The 16,447-nt window shown below is 44.9% G+C and overlaps 1 protein-coding gene across 5 annotated transcripts in view; it reads right to left on the bottom strand.

Annotated features, from left to right (window-relative positions):
* The window catches only part of DOT1L (DOT1 like histone lysine methyltransferase), an 80,069-nt gene that overhangs the window by 51,806 nt on the left and 11,816 nt on the right, over positions 1-16,447 (bottom strand). For all 5 annotated transcript variants that reach the window (XM_012571264.5, XM_041711002.2, XM_041711000.2 and 2 more), the window contains exons 2-6: positions 11,239-11,282; positions 8,787-8,861; positions 6,534-6,597; positions 4,247-4,475; positions 1,354-1,448 (exon numbers count right to left, since the gene is read on the bottom strand). In XM_012571264.5, the coding sequence (XP_012426718.5) occupies positions 1,354-1,448; positions 4,247-4,475; positions 6,534-6,597; positions 8,787-8,861; positions 11,239-11,282 (507 nt within the window). The remainder of the gene's footprint in view (positions 1-1,353; positions 1,449-4,246; positions 4,476-6,533; positions 6,598-8,786; positions 8,862-11,238; positions 11,283-16,447) is intronic.

A 16,447-nucleotide genomic window follows, 5' to 3' on the forward strand; every position in this document is an offset into this window, starting at 1 on the left:
TCCCAGCAGCAAACAGGGAGAATCCTGAAGCAAATCCTGCTTCCCACAGAAACTGAGAGTGCTTCAAACTGCACCCAAACATACCAGGGCTGCTGGTAAGAAGGGAGAAAGGAACAAAATCCCAGATCCACACAGCTCAGTGCCTCACACATCCCAACACCACCCTGCCAGCAGCCTGGCCCCAGCTGATCTTTAGGATTTAACCCAAATTTGGAGGGGAATCTCCCTCCCTGGAGACATTCCAAACCCACCTGGACATATTCCTGCATCACCTGCTCCAGGTGACACTGCCAGAGGTCCCTTCCAACATCAACTATTCTGTGATTCTGTGTGCATTTTTGCCCACATCACTGAAAAGGATCAAGGAGTTTTATTTATTCCCTCCCTCCAAGGGGGAGAATTTTCCAGCCTGTTCAGGCTGAATCTGTGCTTTGAAAATTCAGAGGGATCAGTTTCTGTTCAGGCTACTGAAAAAAGCAAACTTCTTGTGGTAAGCCATGACTGACCTTCCCTATTTGCTTGTGGCCTCCCAGGTTTGCCTTGAACTCATCATCTGTGTGTGTCCCATTGGCACAGAATTAGAAATGCAAAGAAACATGACTAAAAATTATCAAACAATCAAAACATTATCAAAAAATGGAATGGTTTGGGTTGCAAGGGACCTTAAATATCATTCAGTTCACCCCCTGCCATGGGACACCTCCCACTATCCCAGGGGAGAGAAATAATTTCCAACCTGGCCTTGGACACTTCCAGGGATCCAGGGGCAGCCACAGCTGCTCTGGGCACCCTGTGCCACCCTCACAGCCAAGAATTCCTTCCTAATCTCTAATCTAAATCTCCCCTTCTGCAGCTTCAGGCCGTTTTATGGTTTTCCTCACTAGGGTGCCTGCTAAGCAGTTACACACCAGAGACCCAGCACAGGCCTCAGGAGGAATTCTGGTTAAATTCCTGAAAAGGGGGCATCACCACCACAGACAGAGACTTGGCCTTCAAAATACTTTAAAAGTAATTGTTTGGTGAATTTATTCCTGGATTTGCTGCATGCTGTGGCCTCTGGGAGCTGCATTAGGGCCATTCCAGACGGGGAATGGTATTTGGGAGAAGTTTACACTGCACTCCCTTTTGAACAGGCCTTGGCTTTATTGTTAAGAAGAGCTTTCAGGGCCTGAAATCACTCTGGAAAGATGCCAGTGCTCCTTCTGAACACTCCAGACTGGACACACTTCTTTCCTCAAGCCCATCCCTGCATGGCAGGCTGATATTTGGCTGCTCCAGGAGTGAGCAGGGAAGCAGAGAGCAGCAGGGCTGCAGCAGGGAGTTCTGCAGGCCAACACAGCCCAGCTCACTCACCTCGGCGTACTTGGCTGGAATATCAGCTTTCTCCACTCCGTAGTGATGTTTGCAGTTTGTGGCTGCAGCCACTTGAAGCACCACCTGCCCCACACCTGCAGGGAACAAAAACCCCAGGGCTGAGAGCACCTTCAGGGAAAGCACAGCCAGGCGAGAGAAGCTTTCAGAGCAAAGCGCACACACGAAAAAAAAACCAGCAGGTTGTCGGAATCTGAGGTATTGATGATTCCGAGATTGTAGAAAGTCTCTGTCTGTCAGCCCCGCTGCCAAAGCAGAAGCCATAATTCGTCTGTGCTGGTTTCAAGGTTGTTTATTCTGTTTATCTCTAACATGTTCTGCTGCCCTGCCGCAGCTCTGTCCTGCAGGGCAGCGTGTGGGGCTCTGCCCTCAGTGGGATGGTACAAACATTAAATACCACAAACTACCTGTGCTGGATTTACAATAACGTGCCAATATCTGTCACCTACGTTGGACAGTGTGTCCCCAGCCTGAACCAACAGAAAAATGCCAACAGCACAGTGAAACATGGAGGGCATGAAGAAGGAGAAAAAGGACAAGGCACACCCAATTTCCTCCATCTTGTCCCCTTTGGACCCCTTATCTAGAATCCTAAAATTTTACTTTTGCACCCGTGCCACACTAAATTATTACTTATATCAAACACTCAGAGCTTGTAATTCATCCTGTAAGACTGAAAACTCTTTTCCATGGACAGAGATCACAGCCAGTGTCTCTGGGGGCTCTGTCCAGGGGGGTTCCTGACCCCTGCCAGGGTCCCAGAGCTGCCAGGGCAGCCAGAGGGAAGCTCTGGATTCCCAATGCAGATGTACTGTGAACCTGGGCAGGGTCTGACATTCCCACTGGGGGCACTGGGCATTCCCAAAGTCATTCCCACTGCCTGGTGCTGCTCAGCCCCAAGGTCAGAGTGAGAAACACCTGATCTATTTCTGGGGATAGCAGATTAAAGTATCTGACATGGGTCTGGGACCCAACCTGCAACACTCCCAGATATAATCTTCTTTAACCTTCCTGGACAAACAATTGTGAGAATCTGTGGAGATTTTGTTTCCCTCCAGATGGAAAAGAGTTTCTCAGCTCTGATGTTTTTCTAAAGGTCTCATCTGAGCATCAGTCCCTGACAGGATATTTCAATCAGTCCTACTGAGAGAGGAAGAAGTGGTAAGAAAATCACTGAAGAGCCTGCTTGTATGTATATATATTTTTTTACATATTCTATATATTTTATATATTATATCTTATTTATATATAATAGATATACTTATATTATCAATATATTGTATATAGCTTATATGTTATAGCTAATATAATAGATATTATATAATTATATTATATATAATATATATATTTTATATGTTATATATAATGTATATAACATATATTAGGTATATTATTTTATTATGTGTACCATACATAAATATTGAATATTTATATATAGCTGTTTAATATTTAAAATATCCTTTCAAATTTAAAATATATTTTTTTTGAAAAATCTATTTTTCCACAGAAGTCCTGTATCACACATACTTGTTTGGGTTTAAATGTGTTAAAACTTCAGAACACATCAGGCAAAAGGGGAAATTCTTATTACTCCTTTCCTGTTCTGAACCAGATTTAACAAGAAAAAGAACATTTTCTTACATAGTGTCTCTGTTGCACATGTGCTTGAGTCATACCTGGTTTCCTCACCAACTAGACACATCAATTTCCTTTTAAAACTTGACTCTGTTGCAGATGTGGGTTAGATTTTGTGGGGTTTCACAACTGTTCAAGGAAACTAAAGCTTTTATAGTTGCTTTTTTGACACACTGACAAGTCAGAGGAAAAAAACCCTTCATTTTCAGATTCCAAACCAAGTGTTTCACATGGGAAGGGTCAAGAAATCCAGTTTTCAGATACAAAGGGCATAAAACAAATCCAGTGAAAACAGATGAATCCTTAGGAATGCAACTTTATGGGTCAAACATAATTTTTAACATTGCTTCTCCTTCAACAATCCCAACACAAACACAGGGGTTTGTAACAAGGGCTTATTGCATCGCAGGCTGATATTTCACTGCCAGCAGAAAAGAGGTCTGGGGTGTTTATCTGGTCCACTTAATCCTAGCATAAAAAGCAGGAGCATCTTTGGGGATTATCTAGAAAAGATTACACAACCCCCAGTCCTGGTTGTCTTCCCAAATATGGGGGTTTTAAAGTATAAAGAAAAAGAGAAAGCACAGCAAAGTGTTATGTGTAGTAGATATAATTTGCACTATTTTTAATATGATATATGTGATATTGAATATTTGTTAGAATATATACGTTTGTATTAGGAGTCTCCCCCCACTTCTGTGCAAAATCTGGTGTATATTAGAACTTGATTTATAAGTAAAAGGATGTGGCTCGGCCAGGAGATGGGCCATGTCTGGAGAGATATGGGGACCCCAGGCGCTGATCATCTCCTGAATGACCCGAGATGGATATCATGGAAATCTTTGGGCAGATCCATGTGAATGCAGCATTCCAGTAAATTTCATCAAGGGATTTAGAAACTCTGGACGCTGCATTGTTCTTCTTCATTATCAAAAAAGAAAATCTTACTAACTTATAAATTCTAAATGGAAGAAAAGACTGATTGCCGAAATCTTGGCCTCAGGCGGAATTTTCTCTATAAAAACCTCGTGCCAGGATGGAAGTGTGGGCACAGAGGAAAACCTCTGCTGAGGCTGACTTCTGGTGCCAACCCCGGGCTCGGCTCTGTTCTTTCCTTGTGGCTGGCTAGATAGAATTTGATTGCAAAATAAATATTTTATTTTTTTCATTTTAAATTTAGCTAGACAAATTTTCATTTATAACAAAAGCAAAGGAGAAAAAAGAGTTATTGGTCACTTACCACTGCCCAAGTCAACGAACAAATCATCCTCTGTCATTTTAATCTCATCGATCATTTGGGCCACCAAGTCAAAGGAAGTTTCTCCGTAGACCTCGGGGGAGAAGGGCTCGTAGTTGTTGAGTTTCTCGGGGTCTGTGACCGAGTGGTTGTAGACCTGCTGCAGGATGTGCCTCAGGAGCCCGTTGGAGGGACGCGTGTTCAGCTTCATGGGCTGCGTCGTCCCCTTCCACTGCAGGGGACAGCAGGGACAGGGGTGAACCCACTTTGGGGACAAGGAACTGCCACCAAAGCCACTGAGCAATGAGGGACAGTCCCCTCCCAGCCCCTCGCCCTCAGCTTGGGCTGCAGGCGCTGCTTAAAGATAAAACCAGTGAATGGAACTGGAGCCAGGCTGGGAGAGCTGGGGCTGCTCCCCTGGAGAGGAGAAGCTCCAGGGAGAGCTCAGAGCCCCTGGCAGGGCCTGAAGGGGCTCCAGGAGAGCTGGAGAGGGGCTGGGGACAAGGCCTGGAGGGACAGGACACAGGGAATGGCTCCCACTGCCAGAGGGCAGGGCTGGGTGGGAGATTGGGCAGGAATTGTTCCCTGGCAGGGTGGGCAGCCCCTGGCACAGGGTGCCCACCCTGGATCCCTGGCAGTGCCCAAGGCCAGGCTGGACAGGGCTTGGAGCAACCTGGGACAGTGGGAGGTGTCCCTGCCATGGAAGGGGTGGCACTGGATGGGTTTTAAGATCCCTCACAACCCTCACAACTCTGTGATACTGCAGAAACTGCAAGCCAGCAGTTGCTCTGCATTTTGTCACACCTCAGTTCACAGGTAATTTCACATGTGATAAAGGAGAATTTGAAGAGATGCCAGAAACAATTGTCAATGTAAAGCACAACGGCTTTGGGGTGGGTGTAAAGCTTTGTTCACTCCTTTTTTCCTTGCTATCCCCATGAACTGATGTTGACAACACAAGAACAGGTTAATTTTGCTCCAGGAGCTGTCACATGGGAGGGATCAGATGCACTCAGACAGGGAGTGGCAGGAAAGAGATGGAAATCAAGCTTCCTTTCTTCTTCAGAAAAAAAAAAAAAAAAATCTGAAGCATAAAAGTTGTTAAGTTTTAAAAATGTCTACCTCTCCCTTTGATAAATACAAACCTAAAAAGGGCAATTCCATTACCCCTCCTAAACTTTCCTATGAGATTCAGATGGGAAGGAAAAAATTAAACCCATCAGGTTTGCCAGTTCAGATAGCAACTGCAAATGCTGAATAGCTGGTAATATTTAGCTATTAACCAACACAGACATGAAGGTGCCTGAATGCAAATAAGCACAAGTTTTTAAGGCCCAAAATATTAAGAAAATCCCAGCAAAAAAGGCTTGTTGCCATAATACTGCATATTTCAAATAATTCCCATAAGCACAGCAGAGGAAAAAAATCCACCTATGCTTTCAAATTAAGCAGAATAGTAACATTATTCATCGTTCAGGTTTTGCTTCCTCCAGCTCAACCTTTTTTGGGGGTAAAAGAACCAAAAAGCTCATTAAATTGGCCTGAAAAGAAATTACATTCTACTTTAGCCAGTGATCCCACAGGCCAGAGCAGCTGAACTGTGGCAAGGAAATTCCTAAGCCATGGATCACTTCCACAACACACAGGAGAGTTCATATGGATTATTTAAGTACCCATAAGTCATAGATTTCCCTGTGCAAAAGTCAATCTATATGAGAAATCCCTGTGTTAAATGTAGATAAACCGTTCCTTCCTCCTAAAGGCAAGTCAGCTGTTTCCAAGTGACAAAATAACAGTGCCAGAAGTGCACAAGGAAGAGCAGCAGCTCTGAATTTGGGAACAAAAAGTGGTGTTTCATTCCCTTTCTTTCTGTAGGAATATCCCTTCAATACTAACTCTTTGACTGCCCAGCTGTGATCAAGGAAATAAGTTTAATACCAAGCTCAAGCCCCCCAAAAACTGGAAGTGCTGGATATTGCTGACGTTCCAGGCTGTTTCTGGAACATCACATTTGTCACATCTCAATTAACAGGTAATTTCATAGCTGATAATAGGGAATTTAAAGAGATGCAAAAAACAATTGGCAATGTAAAGCACAACACTGAATAGAGTTGGGGTGGGTGTAAAGGTTTGTTCACTCCTTTATTCTTTGCTATCCCCACTGAACTGATGTTGAACTGAGCAATGATGCAGAACTGAGTCAGTCCCAGCTATCTGCTGTTGTTCTCAACCTGAATTCAAAGGTGGCACACAAAAACCACGGCAGGTTTTTGCCAGATTCAATACTTACCAACTGGTGGATGCTGTCGATGGCTCGGTTGTACTTGTCACACAGTCTCTGCATGCTCTCAAAGCTGGGGGAAAACACAAGGACAGCTCAAAACAGGCAGGTTTGAAGGCAAAACCTTGTGCCTTTCCATCCTCTTGGCTAGTAGGTATTTAGGGTTTGCTCCTCTCAGGATATGTAATTACATATATAGATTTAAGACTTTGTTTCCTTTAAATAAAATGCCCAGTAGACCAGGAGTACATGACAAATAATTAGTTCCTTTATTGTAAGTCATACTTTGAGTACAGCCCTTTTCCTGGTAAAGTTCTGTATTCTCAGAATCTCTTCCCCATATTTTCAGCTGCACAGAAATATAAGAGCCCTGTGTATTTTTCTCCTTTTTGCTATCATCTCTCCACAATAATCAGTCCTGAGACAAGCAGATGCTCTTCCAGAAATTCACCCTAGAACTGAAAATGCAGACAAAGCCAGAACACAGCCTAAAACATCACCCATCAGGAAAGCTCCTTGGGATTATGGCCAGCCCAGGCAGATGCCCTAATGACACAAACTGAGAGGATTAAATTAATTCATCTGAGGCCAGGAAAGAAAGTATATTCCTGGGAACATCAATCGTTATGTAATCAGACCCACAGAGCAGCAGCAAAAACAATGCAAGGAGTTACAGGAGTGACTTCATTAAATCACATCCATTCCCAAAGCTGGGAAGGGAGGGGGTGCCAGGGGACATCAGGACACTTCAGTCGCTTGTGATCCTCAGGGTCACTACACTGGCCAGGACACCTCTCCCATGAATTCTCCCAGCTGCCTGTGCTTGTTTCTATGCTGGGAAAAGCAAGGCTGCAATGGGGTTTGTCTGCATTTCCATAACCTGCTGCTTCTTCACATCCTTGGCTCAGCCCATCTGCTGCCAGTGATTTTTCCAACAATATTTTTTCAAAGGAAGAAAAAAGGCTGAAATCATCACCAGAATTCTAGTTCATGACTTTCTTGAAAAGCTTCAGGAAGATAATGGGGGGTGACTTTAGGGAACAGAGGGGCTTCACTTTTATTCAGCATTGCTGCCAACCACACTGATGGTGTGGTGAGGATGCCAGAACCACAAAAATACATTAATGCAGCTGCTGGGAGTAATCCACAAATCCAAATTAATGGATTTTAATGGCAAGGGATTCTTGACCTTGATTACTCCTTTTGAATTTTCCAGGAGGTAGGCAGGGACTAACAAGCCTTTCAATGAAACAACTGAAAATTCAGAGAGGAGGAAGCAAATCATGACAGAAATATCTGGTGCTGGGAAGGTTTAGGTTGGGAAAGGTTCTTCCCCCCGAGGGTGCTGGCACTGCCCAGGCTCCCCAGGGAATGGTCCCGGCCCCGAGGCTGCCAGAGCTGCAGGAGCGTTTGGACAGCGCTCTCAGGGCTGCTCAGGGTGGGGCTGTTGGGGGGTCTGGGCAGGGACAGAGGCTGGGCTGATGATCCCTGGGGGATCAAACTCAGAATATTCTGGGATTCTACTCACAGCAATGCAGTTTCATCAGTAAACTTTCTTCTAACAGTTTAGTCATTCTATGGACTTGGATAAATTCAGTCTTTCACATGAAGGCATCCAGGGAGGTTTTCGTAAGCTGCAGCTTGAGCATCCTCCCTTTTCCCAGTCCATGCACAGAACCTCACAAGTCTCCACAGACACACCACAGGTCAGGATCCGCCTCTCCCAGCCAGGAGGGCAACATCCCATAAGAGCCATTCATTCTGAACTGCTTGTGGGTATGAACTCCACAGAACTGAGGCGCCTCAGAACCTCTCCAGCTGCCCACAACACTCCTGGGAATTTCACCTTTGAATTCAGCCCCCAGCCAGCAGGAAGGGGAGGAGGGGAAGGTGCAGCTCCCACTGCCACCCAGCTCTGCCACGGCCTGCTGAGAACAGGAATTCCTGGTCACTACAGGAGTAGGAACCATTGAGATTCCCACCCTGGCCGTGCTCCAAGTGCACAGATACCGATCATTGTTTCACAGTGAGTAATTCAACGTACAGCCGAGCTGGGCTGGAGCTTGTGGAGTTCCCAATTATGTCCTTAATCCAACTGCCTTTGCCAATGTTGCTGTTACACATTTCCTACCAAAATAACTCCAGCAGAGCCTGAAGCCAGTTCTGAGAGAAAACTTCAGTTGGTAGTGTCTAAGAATAACCAGTTACACACTGGTTCACTACACCCTGAACTCCTGCTGGGAACAAAAACATTCCTCTCACCTTTTTGTATCATAGTCAATTAAAACATAGTTTTCCATGGCAAGCTTGAGATCTGGGATTTCTTCACAGACCCACCTAGAAGGAGAGAAGAAATAATGACTAGAGGTATTGCCAATTAAGTGTAATAAGGTAGTTTATCTCAATTTGGACTGCTTTACATGGAGAGAGGACACTGCAGCAGCCCTGGGAGCTCACACTATTGTTAGGAATAAGGCAGACATCATAGGAAACTGCAACAGCTCACATTCGTACTGAATAAATAGCAAGATGCCTGTAGACACTAGCAGGAGCATAAAGCTTCAAAATGAGGTGATAAATGTATTCCACGTGTCTAAAAATACTCAAAGTCATGGCTGATGCTTATCTAACATAAAATGCAGAAGTGCAGCATTTCCAAAGAATTCTGATGCTGCAGGAAGCTTTGACAAGGCTGAATGTGGAGATTTCTCACAGCAGCCCAAAAACCCTGTCACCAACCACTGAGTGCCAGGATATTCTCCTCTGAGGAGTGCCTAAACTGCTCCTACACCTTAAACACCAAACCCAATTTTTATAAGTTGTTTTGATAAAAGGTCCATTTGATAATCTGAATTAGCAGCCCAGTGTGTTGTGGCCATCAGAAAGGGGAAGCACATGCCCACTTGCAGTGCATCCAACAATGGCAGCTCACAGGAGAGAGCTTCACTTGTGGAATGGAGGAAGATTAATTCCCTTCAAAGGCAATTTAAAAGCCACAGAAGCTTTGCACACAAATTTCCCCCAACAAATGTCAAATTGGAAAGCACTGTCAGCATCAGAAAAACCCACATCACAGGATGAATTCCAATAGGAATCACAGAATTTCTTCCTCATGAATGTTGCTCCATTCTTCACTATTAAAATGGTGGGAAAAAAATACTAATGATCCAACATTCTGTTCCTTCTGGCTGATTCACACGCGGTTGATAACTACACAGGCCAGTGTAAACCAGAACTTGGACATGTATGGCTGGCCCTTTTCTAGTATCTCACATCTCCCTGAAAAGCACCAGGGCTCTACCTTCAAACTTAAATCCCAGGAACCCTCCAGCAGCTTGATCCTTGTGTCCATTTCAGCTTGGGCTATTCCCTGACTCCACTGCCTGATGAGGTAAAGGCTCCTCTGCATTTCCTCACCACCACTTTTACAACATCTTGGGCACTGTGGGCACTTTGCACAAGGCAAAGGCAGCACAAGAGCTTCTGACACTGAGCTCACTCCAACCTTGCTGAAAACAGTTGTGAAACATGACCCAACTGCTTCCTAAGATAGCTTCCCTCTGCCTCCAGCACAGAAAGCACCAACCACTCCAGCCACCCCCTCTGAGCCCCTTGGAAAGGGCCTTCTCCACATCCCACTGATAAAGGATGCCACAAAACCCCAAAACACAGGATCTTATCCCCACCGGTCCAAGCAAACTGGTAGCAGTTTGCTACCAGTGGCAGTATTTTGTAGATAGAAAAAGAAACTCCTTTAGGAGAAAAATGTTCAGCTCCAACCTAATTCCACATCCCCTGCCACCCCAGACCATGGGAAATGCTCTGATTTCATGCATGTGAGTGATGTTATCAAGCACTTGGCTCTCTCACACTGACACTGGGAGAACACAAGGCTCCCTACTGCTTTTTCCTTTGCCATCTGTGACTAAATTTTGAACTCGGGTGGTTGTGCAGGTAAAACACCTCCTCCCTCACCTGTACCTGCACCACCCAAGCACTAAAACCTGCTGCAGACACAGCCCCGAGCTGAGCCAAGAGCAGCCTGTAAGGATCTAAAGCATTTAACAAGAGCAGCTTTGTAATGGGGATAACTCATCCTCATCCCTCAGGTGTTTGGGGAATTCGTGTAGCATTTATTAAAAGTTGTTCTTTGGCAAGTCCTCTCCTAATCCTGCTGAAATAACAGCAAGTCACGTCCTGAGAGCCTGTGTTGGGAAATCCTCTGACTTCCTGCTCCTCACAGTTGTCTTTCACCTTTATCCTCCCATTTTCCCCACGCTGCTCCAACTCTATCAGCAGGATTAAGAGCAATGCTACAGGGAGATCATTGCCAAACAACCCAAATGCTGCAAGATCACAGCAACAGGGGAAACAGAGAGGGTGGGCAGAGGCAAGATCAGGACATCACACATCAAGCCAAGAATATTCCCTTAACCTTCTCTGTCCACAGCTCAAATACAAACTGCCACAAGTATTAAAGCTGAACATCACCACTCATTTTTAACTCTGTTTACAACAGAATGGAATATGGCAAGATAAAACAAAATTTCTTTGGCAGGGAGCTCTGTACTGCAGCAAATTCAGCTTAAAAAATAACTCAAGAGCTGCTAAATGGTAACTGCTGCCCTCCTGCATGTCCTGACTCCAGCCATCCCTTCCCAGAGCTGCAGTGAGACACAGGAAGGGTCCCAGGCAGGCTGCACCAAGCACTTACCGAATTGTCTCAATAATTTCATGAGCAGCATCGTGGTGTTTGTCCTGAAATTAAAAGAAAAAAAAAAAAAAACACATCAGGTGCTGTTTGTCGGGAGCTTATAGGAATCACAGTGTTTTTAGGATACAGGTGCCAAGCATACAGGGAAAGGAGCCTTTCAATTCCACCCATTAAAGCCACCAAAATGAGCCCTCTAATAAAAAATAAGGCATAAGGAAATAAATTTTTCAAGTGTCTCTGATTGATATGAAGGAACTGTCATTCTACTTATTTCTTTGTCATTGCCAGCAGTCAGGGACTGTGTGGCTGGGGATTGTGGGACTGAAGCCTTTGGGATTGTTGGGATGCAGCAGGTACTTGACTGCAAGTTCCCAATGAACAGCTGATTCCCCTGGCCCAGCATCTGGCACAGGCTCCCAGCTCCAGATGGGCAGTGAGATTCTTGCACAGGGAATGGCTTTTCAAAATAAAGCATCCAATAAACAGTGGGAGCAGATGTCAGGGCAGGAAAAACAGCCTCAGAGCACACAGAAACAGGCCTGGATATGCAGCCCTGCTCATAAACTGAAAGCCAAAACACACCAAACCCTGAGCATCACACATCCACACCAGGGTGGGACACGGAGGTTTGCTGATTTCATTTGGGAGTTTATTCAGGAGCAACAGAAGCACAAGTGGATTTAGCAAATTACTACAAATTCATGCTAAAAAGAGCTCTTGGAGCTGCATTTATATGCACCATTGTACAAAAAAAAAGTTCTATTTTAGGGAAGCCACAGGAGTCCCTTATACACATTGATGTATCCAGCTTGTGAAGCCTTGGTTACCAGAGTCCATCTGCACAAAGCTGGGGTTATATTTAGACATTTGTTTCTGCAAGTGGCTTTGACCTTTTAATTAGGAGTCTTGTATCTACAGCCTTTCCAGAAATACAAGTGCAAAGGCTCCCTCAAATCACTTCCCTTGCTTTGTGCTGCAGAAATGTCATTTCTGTAGAGTTACCAGGGGAAATTCTGCAGCAAAGGGCAGAGACAGGTGACAAAGCAGAGGACTGGGGGCAGGGGAAGGAAGGGAAGGCAAGAAGAAAACCACTGATGGTTGATAACAGAAAATTGTTGGATTATCTCATTTTCAAGACAGGGAAGGACATGATCTGAGTCAAATGGAAGCATTTTCCATCAGTATCTCAGCTTTCCTATTTTCAGGATGAAACACATTTTCCCTTGTACAACCACTTCATGCACTTGGGGTCAGCCAGGCCTGCAGGAGTTCTCATTCCAAGAAATTTGTACACAGCCCTTTCAATGCCTAGTTAGAAATCTCAGGACAAACAGGCAAGAATTTCTGAGGTCTGCCATCCTTCCAGTGCCTTAAAGGGGCTCATAAACAGATGGGAGAGGAAATTTTAATATGGGGAGATAGTGACAAGACACAGGGAATGGCTCCCACTGCCAGAGGGCAGGGATGGATGGGATGTTGGGCAGGAATTGTTCCCTGGCAGGGTGGGCAGGCCCTGGCACAGGGTGCCCTCCCTGCATCCCTGGCAGTGCCCAAGGCCAGGCTGGACAGGGCTTGGAGCAGCCTGGGACAGTGGAAAATGGAACTAAATTATATCTAAGGTGCCTTCCGACCTAAAGCAGTCTGGGATTCTGTACTTAAGCTATGAGAGAACACAATTTTACCAGAAGAAAAGCTTTTCTTTTCAGATGGCAAAAAGTTAACCCCAAATCTAGAAGTCACAAGGAAAACTAAGCCAATAAAACCAAATTATTCCAGTTACAGCATGGAGAAGGAAAAACAGCCAACAGCAGTAGCCAGGACACTTGGGATGGAACACACAGAGCCTGGAGCTGAGCACTGCCCTGGCCATTTGCTGGTGCCACAGCAGCACCCCAAACATCACAGAACAGATTTGGGGTTGTGCTTCCTCCAGTCTCCTGGGCTGGGACAGCCCAAATGCAACAGAAAACAGCAGCATCCATAATCCAGTCTCCCAGGAATGTCAGGTAATTCTTTTGATAAATGTTGGCCTAGAAACCAGGGAAGCAACCAAACTAAAACCTGCTCCTGGCCTCTCAGTGCACAAATAAAAGAGAATGTGTTCTCTCCCCTTTTCTCTGTGCACTGAAAAGAGGGGACAAGGAGGGAGAAGAACTTCCCTTTCTTCTAATTTCTTAGCTGCCAAGTGTAAGAATAACCCAGGACAGCAGCTCATCCATAAACATCTGCCAGAAATGTTCATGTTTCACTCCATGCAGAATTATCCCAGCAGAGTCCCCCTGGGCTGATCCAGATCTCCCAGTAAACTGTGCTCCTGCAGAGTCACAATTTGCTTTATCAACATAAGCACATTATACAGGAAAAGTGAATTCAGGCTTATTCTGGCATAACCATTTCCTGGGAGGAAGTTCTACTCCCCACTGCTGGGGTTGGACACTTGCAGTGTGAGCAGAGCACATGAGAGACCCCATGTCCTGCAGCTGTTCACGAAAACACCCCTATAAGCAATAAAAATCTAATTAACAGATTCTCCTGTTCTTGGGTTAAGAAGTAAAAAAATCATTCTAAAAAATAGTAATAATAAATCATAATTCACATCTACAACTACAGCTCAGCCAATTTAAGTGACTTTGCACAACCTCACATGGAAACTCCAGGCAGAAGGGGTCTTTGAGCTTAGTTTGTGACATTATCTAGGAATAAAGAAATCCAAACCAGTTCCACTTCTACTGCTGCTGAAATCCCCATGCTGAAACACTTCCCAAAGTTTACTTTGCTCTCTAACAGACTTTGGCTGAGCAGAGAAGCCCCCAAGGTGTCAAGCAAATCTCACAAAAAAAAAAAAAAAAATAAATTAAAAGATCCAGTAGGATCTCCTACATTTCTTTAAAGTGGAGCTGGCTGCTCTGGAAAATTGAGGGAATGGGGAAACGTATCTGAAAGGAGTACAGAGCAGCTTCTCTTTTCTTAGAGAAACTTCCAGCTCTGTTTCATCATGATGGTTGTATGATTTAATCAGAAAAGACGTTGAACAGCAACAGGCATCACATCTGTGCTCAGGCAACTGGTTATGGCACTGGCAGAGTCTGAGGCAACCAAAAGGCAAATGGAATAGAAACTGTAGGATTATGCTCTTTTCTGACCCAGAGATGAGACAACTGAGAGGTGTTTTAAAAACTTTTATTCTATTTTTAGTCTCATGTGAAGGGTGAAACAATACAGATGTTATAATTCATCACAATTAGAAACCAACTATTTCCTAATTACAATACATTATAAACATTTCTTGACTTAGCAGTTTTTGTCACACCAAGATGTAAATGCCTTAAATCATCTAAAACCACCCCTCATGAGTCCCACTACACTGCATCTTTCATAGTTCTATTTCTCTAAACTATCTAATTTTATTTGTAAAGCCATCCTTTGAAACTTATTTCTAGTTCCATTTCTCTCTCAACAATGTCTTGTTCAATGGCATTTCTAAGTCAGCATTTATCTCCAAGTTTATATACAAATACATACTATATATAAACCTTCTATCAAACTTTGAAAGTTCTCTACAAATCCATTTCCCAGAGAACCCCCCCCAAATCCTGACCCTGCTCCATCACCACCCCAAGCAGATGCAGTGTGCAGGTCAGACACACAGTAGAGCTGGGGGCAGCGGCTTGAACCTGGATCCTTCAGAGCCCCAGGGGATGGATGAACACTGAACCCAGCAGCCTGGGAGGATGGATGGTGACTCCTGCTCTGCTGCAGCACCAGCAGCCTGATCAGCCCCACCCTGCTCAGCCAAGAGCCAACCCTGCACCCCCAAAGGTGGCCTGAAGCTTCTCCCGTTCAACCAGAGCTCTGAGTTTGAAGGTTTTGGCTCAGTTCAGGGGGTTTATATTATTTTTCCCAGCTACAGTGCCCATGACTCAGGTTGCAGGCAGGTTGTGCTCGTGTGTCATGCTGGACTCTGACAGCCACAGGGCTTTGGCAGTGGAAGCTCCTGGGGAAGAGCCTCCCACACACTCCATCAATCCTGGAAAATCCCACGTGCAGGAGCCTTTTGGGAGCTCAAGCAGCCTCTGTGTTCTGTTCCCAATCACGAGATGATGCCACCACGGTGCTCCCTGTCACAAAGAGCAGCTCCATTCACCCTCCTCCCACTCCAGGCTCCCTCCCTCCCTCCTCCCTGCACTGGAGGGGATGGAGCACTACGTGCTGCTCCTGGCCTGCATGTACTTTCCAATGTTCCTGTACTCATGTTGTCTGAGAGGCCCTTGGAATCTTCTGAGCCACATAAATGGAAGCCTTTCACAATCAACCTTATCTCTTTAACGTGGAAAGTATTTAAAGTAAAGAGTTGCAGTCTACAGTAATTATTGAGACTGCCCAAAGCTCTTCACGAGTTTTAAACAAACCAAACTTAAACACACATTGAGTTGTTGCAGCCAACCCTCTCCAGCTGAACTTTTCACAGAGTTCTAGTCTTCAACCTAAATGCTGAATTTTAAATTAAAACATGAGTTCCCAGAGAAAGTTCAACAGATTTTGCCAAGATATTTCATTCGAAAAAATAACAGAAAGAAAGCAGACACTTTGTCAAAAGTCACATCAAAGAGCATCCAACATATTCTATGGAAAACAGTGGAGCAGTTTCAGCCAGCAGGACTGAACAGCTTCATCCTTTTAATTCTTACAACAGGTTTCTCCAGCCACACATTCCTACAACTCTGAGCACAAGAGTTTGGGGCCAGGAACAGTCCCACTGCTGTAACTGAGCACGCCAGTGCCCCCAGCACGCAGAGCTCCTGTCCCACACATACAGAGCTGAGTTCTCCTGTTGGCCTTCAGGCCATGCAGGTTGAACCACAGAGCAATTTTTAAGAGTTCAATCTTTCCCTTCATCTCCTCATAAAAGAGACATTTTTTATTTTGCATATATGAGAAGCCCTAATGTGTGATTTGAAATCCGAATAAGACAGTGCCCAAAAGCTTTTTCCAAATATGCATATTGAAGCAATCATTATCCATTTCTATAATCACATTCTTTGTTTGTTAAATTAAAATTTAAAATCACCAATATGACCAGAACTCAGCGTGCTGGGCACTGCCCAGGCTCCCCAGGGAATGGCCCCGAGGCTGCCAGAGCTGCAGGAGCGTTTGGACAGCGCTCTCAGGGCTGCTCAGGGTGGGGGTGTTGGGGGGTCTGTGCAGGGAC

The sequence above is a fragment of the Taeniopygia guttata genome, chromosome 28 (genome assembly GCF_048771995.1).
Source record: "Taeniopygia guttata chromosome 28, bTaeGut7.mat, whole genome shotgun sequence".
NCBI classification, from domain to species: domain Eukaryota; kingdom Metazoa; phylum Chordata; class Aves; order Passeriformes; family Estrildidae; genus Taeniopygia; species Taeniopygia guttata.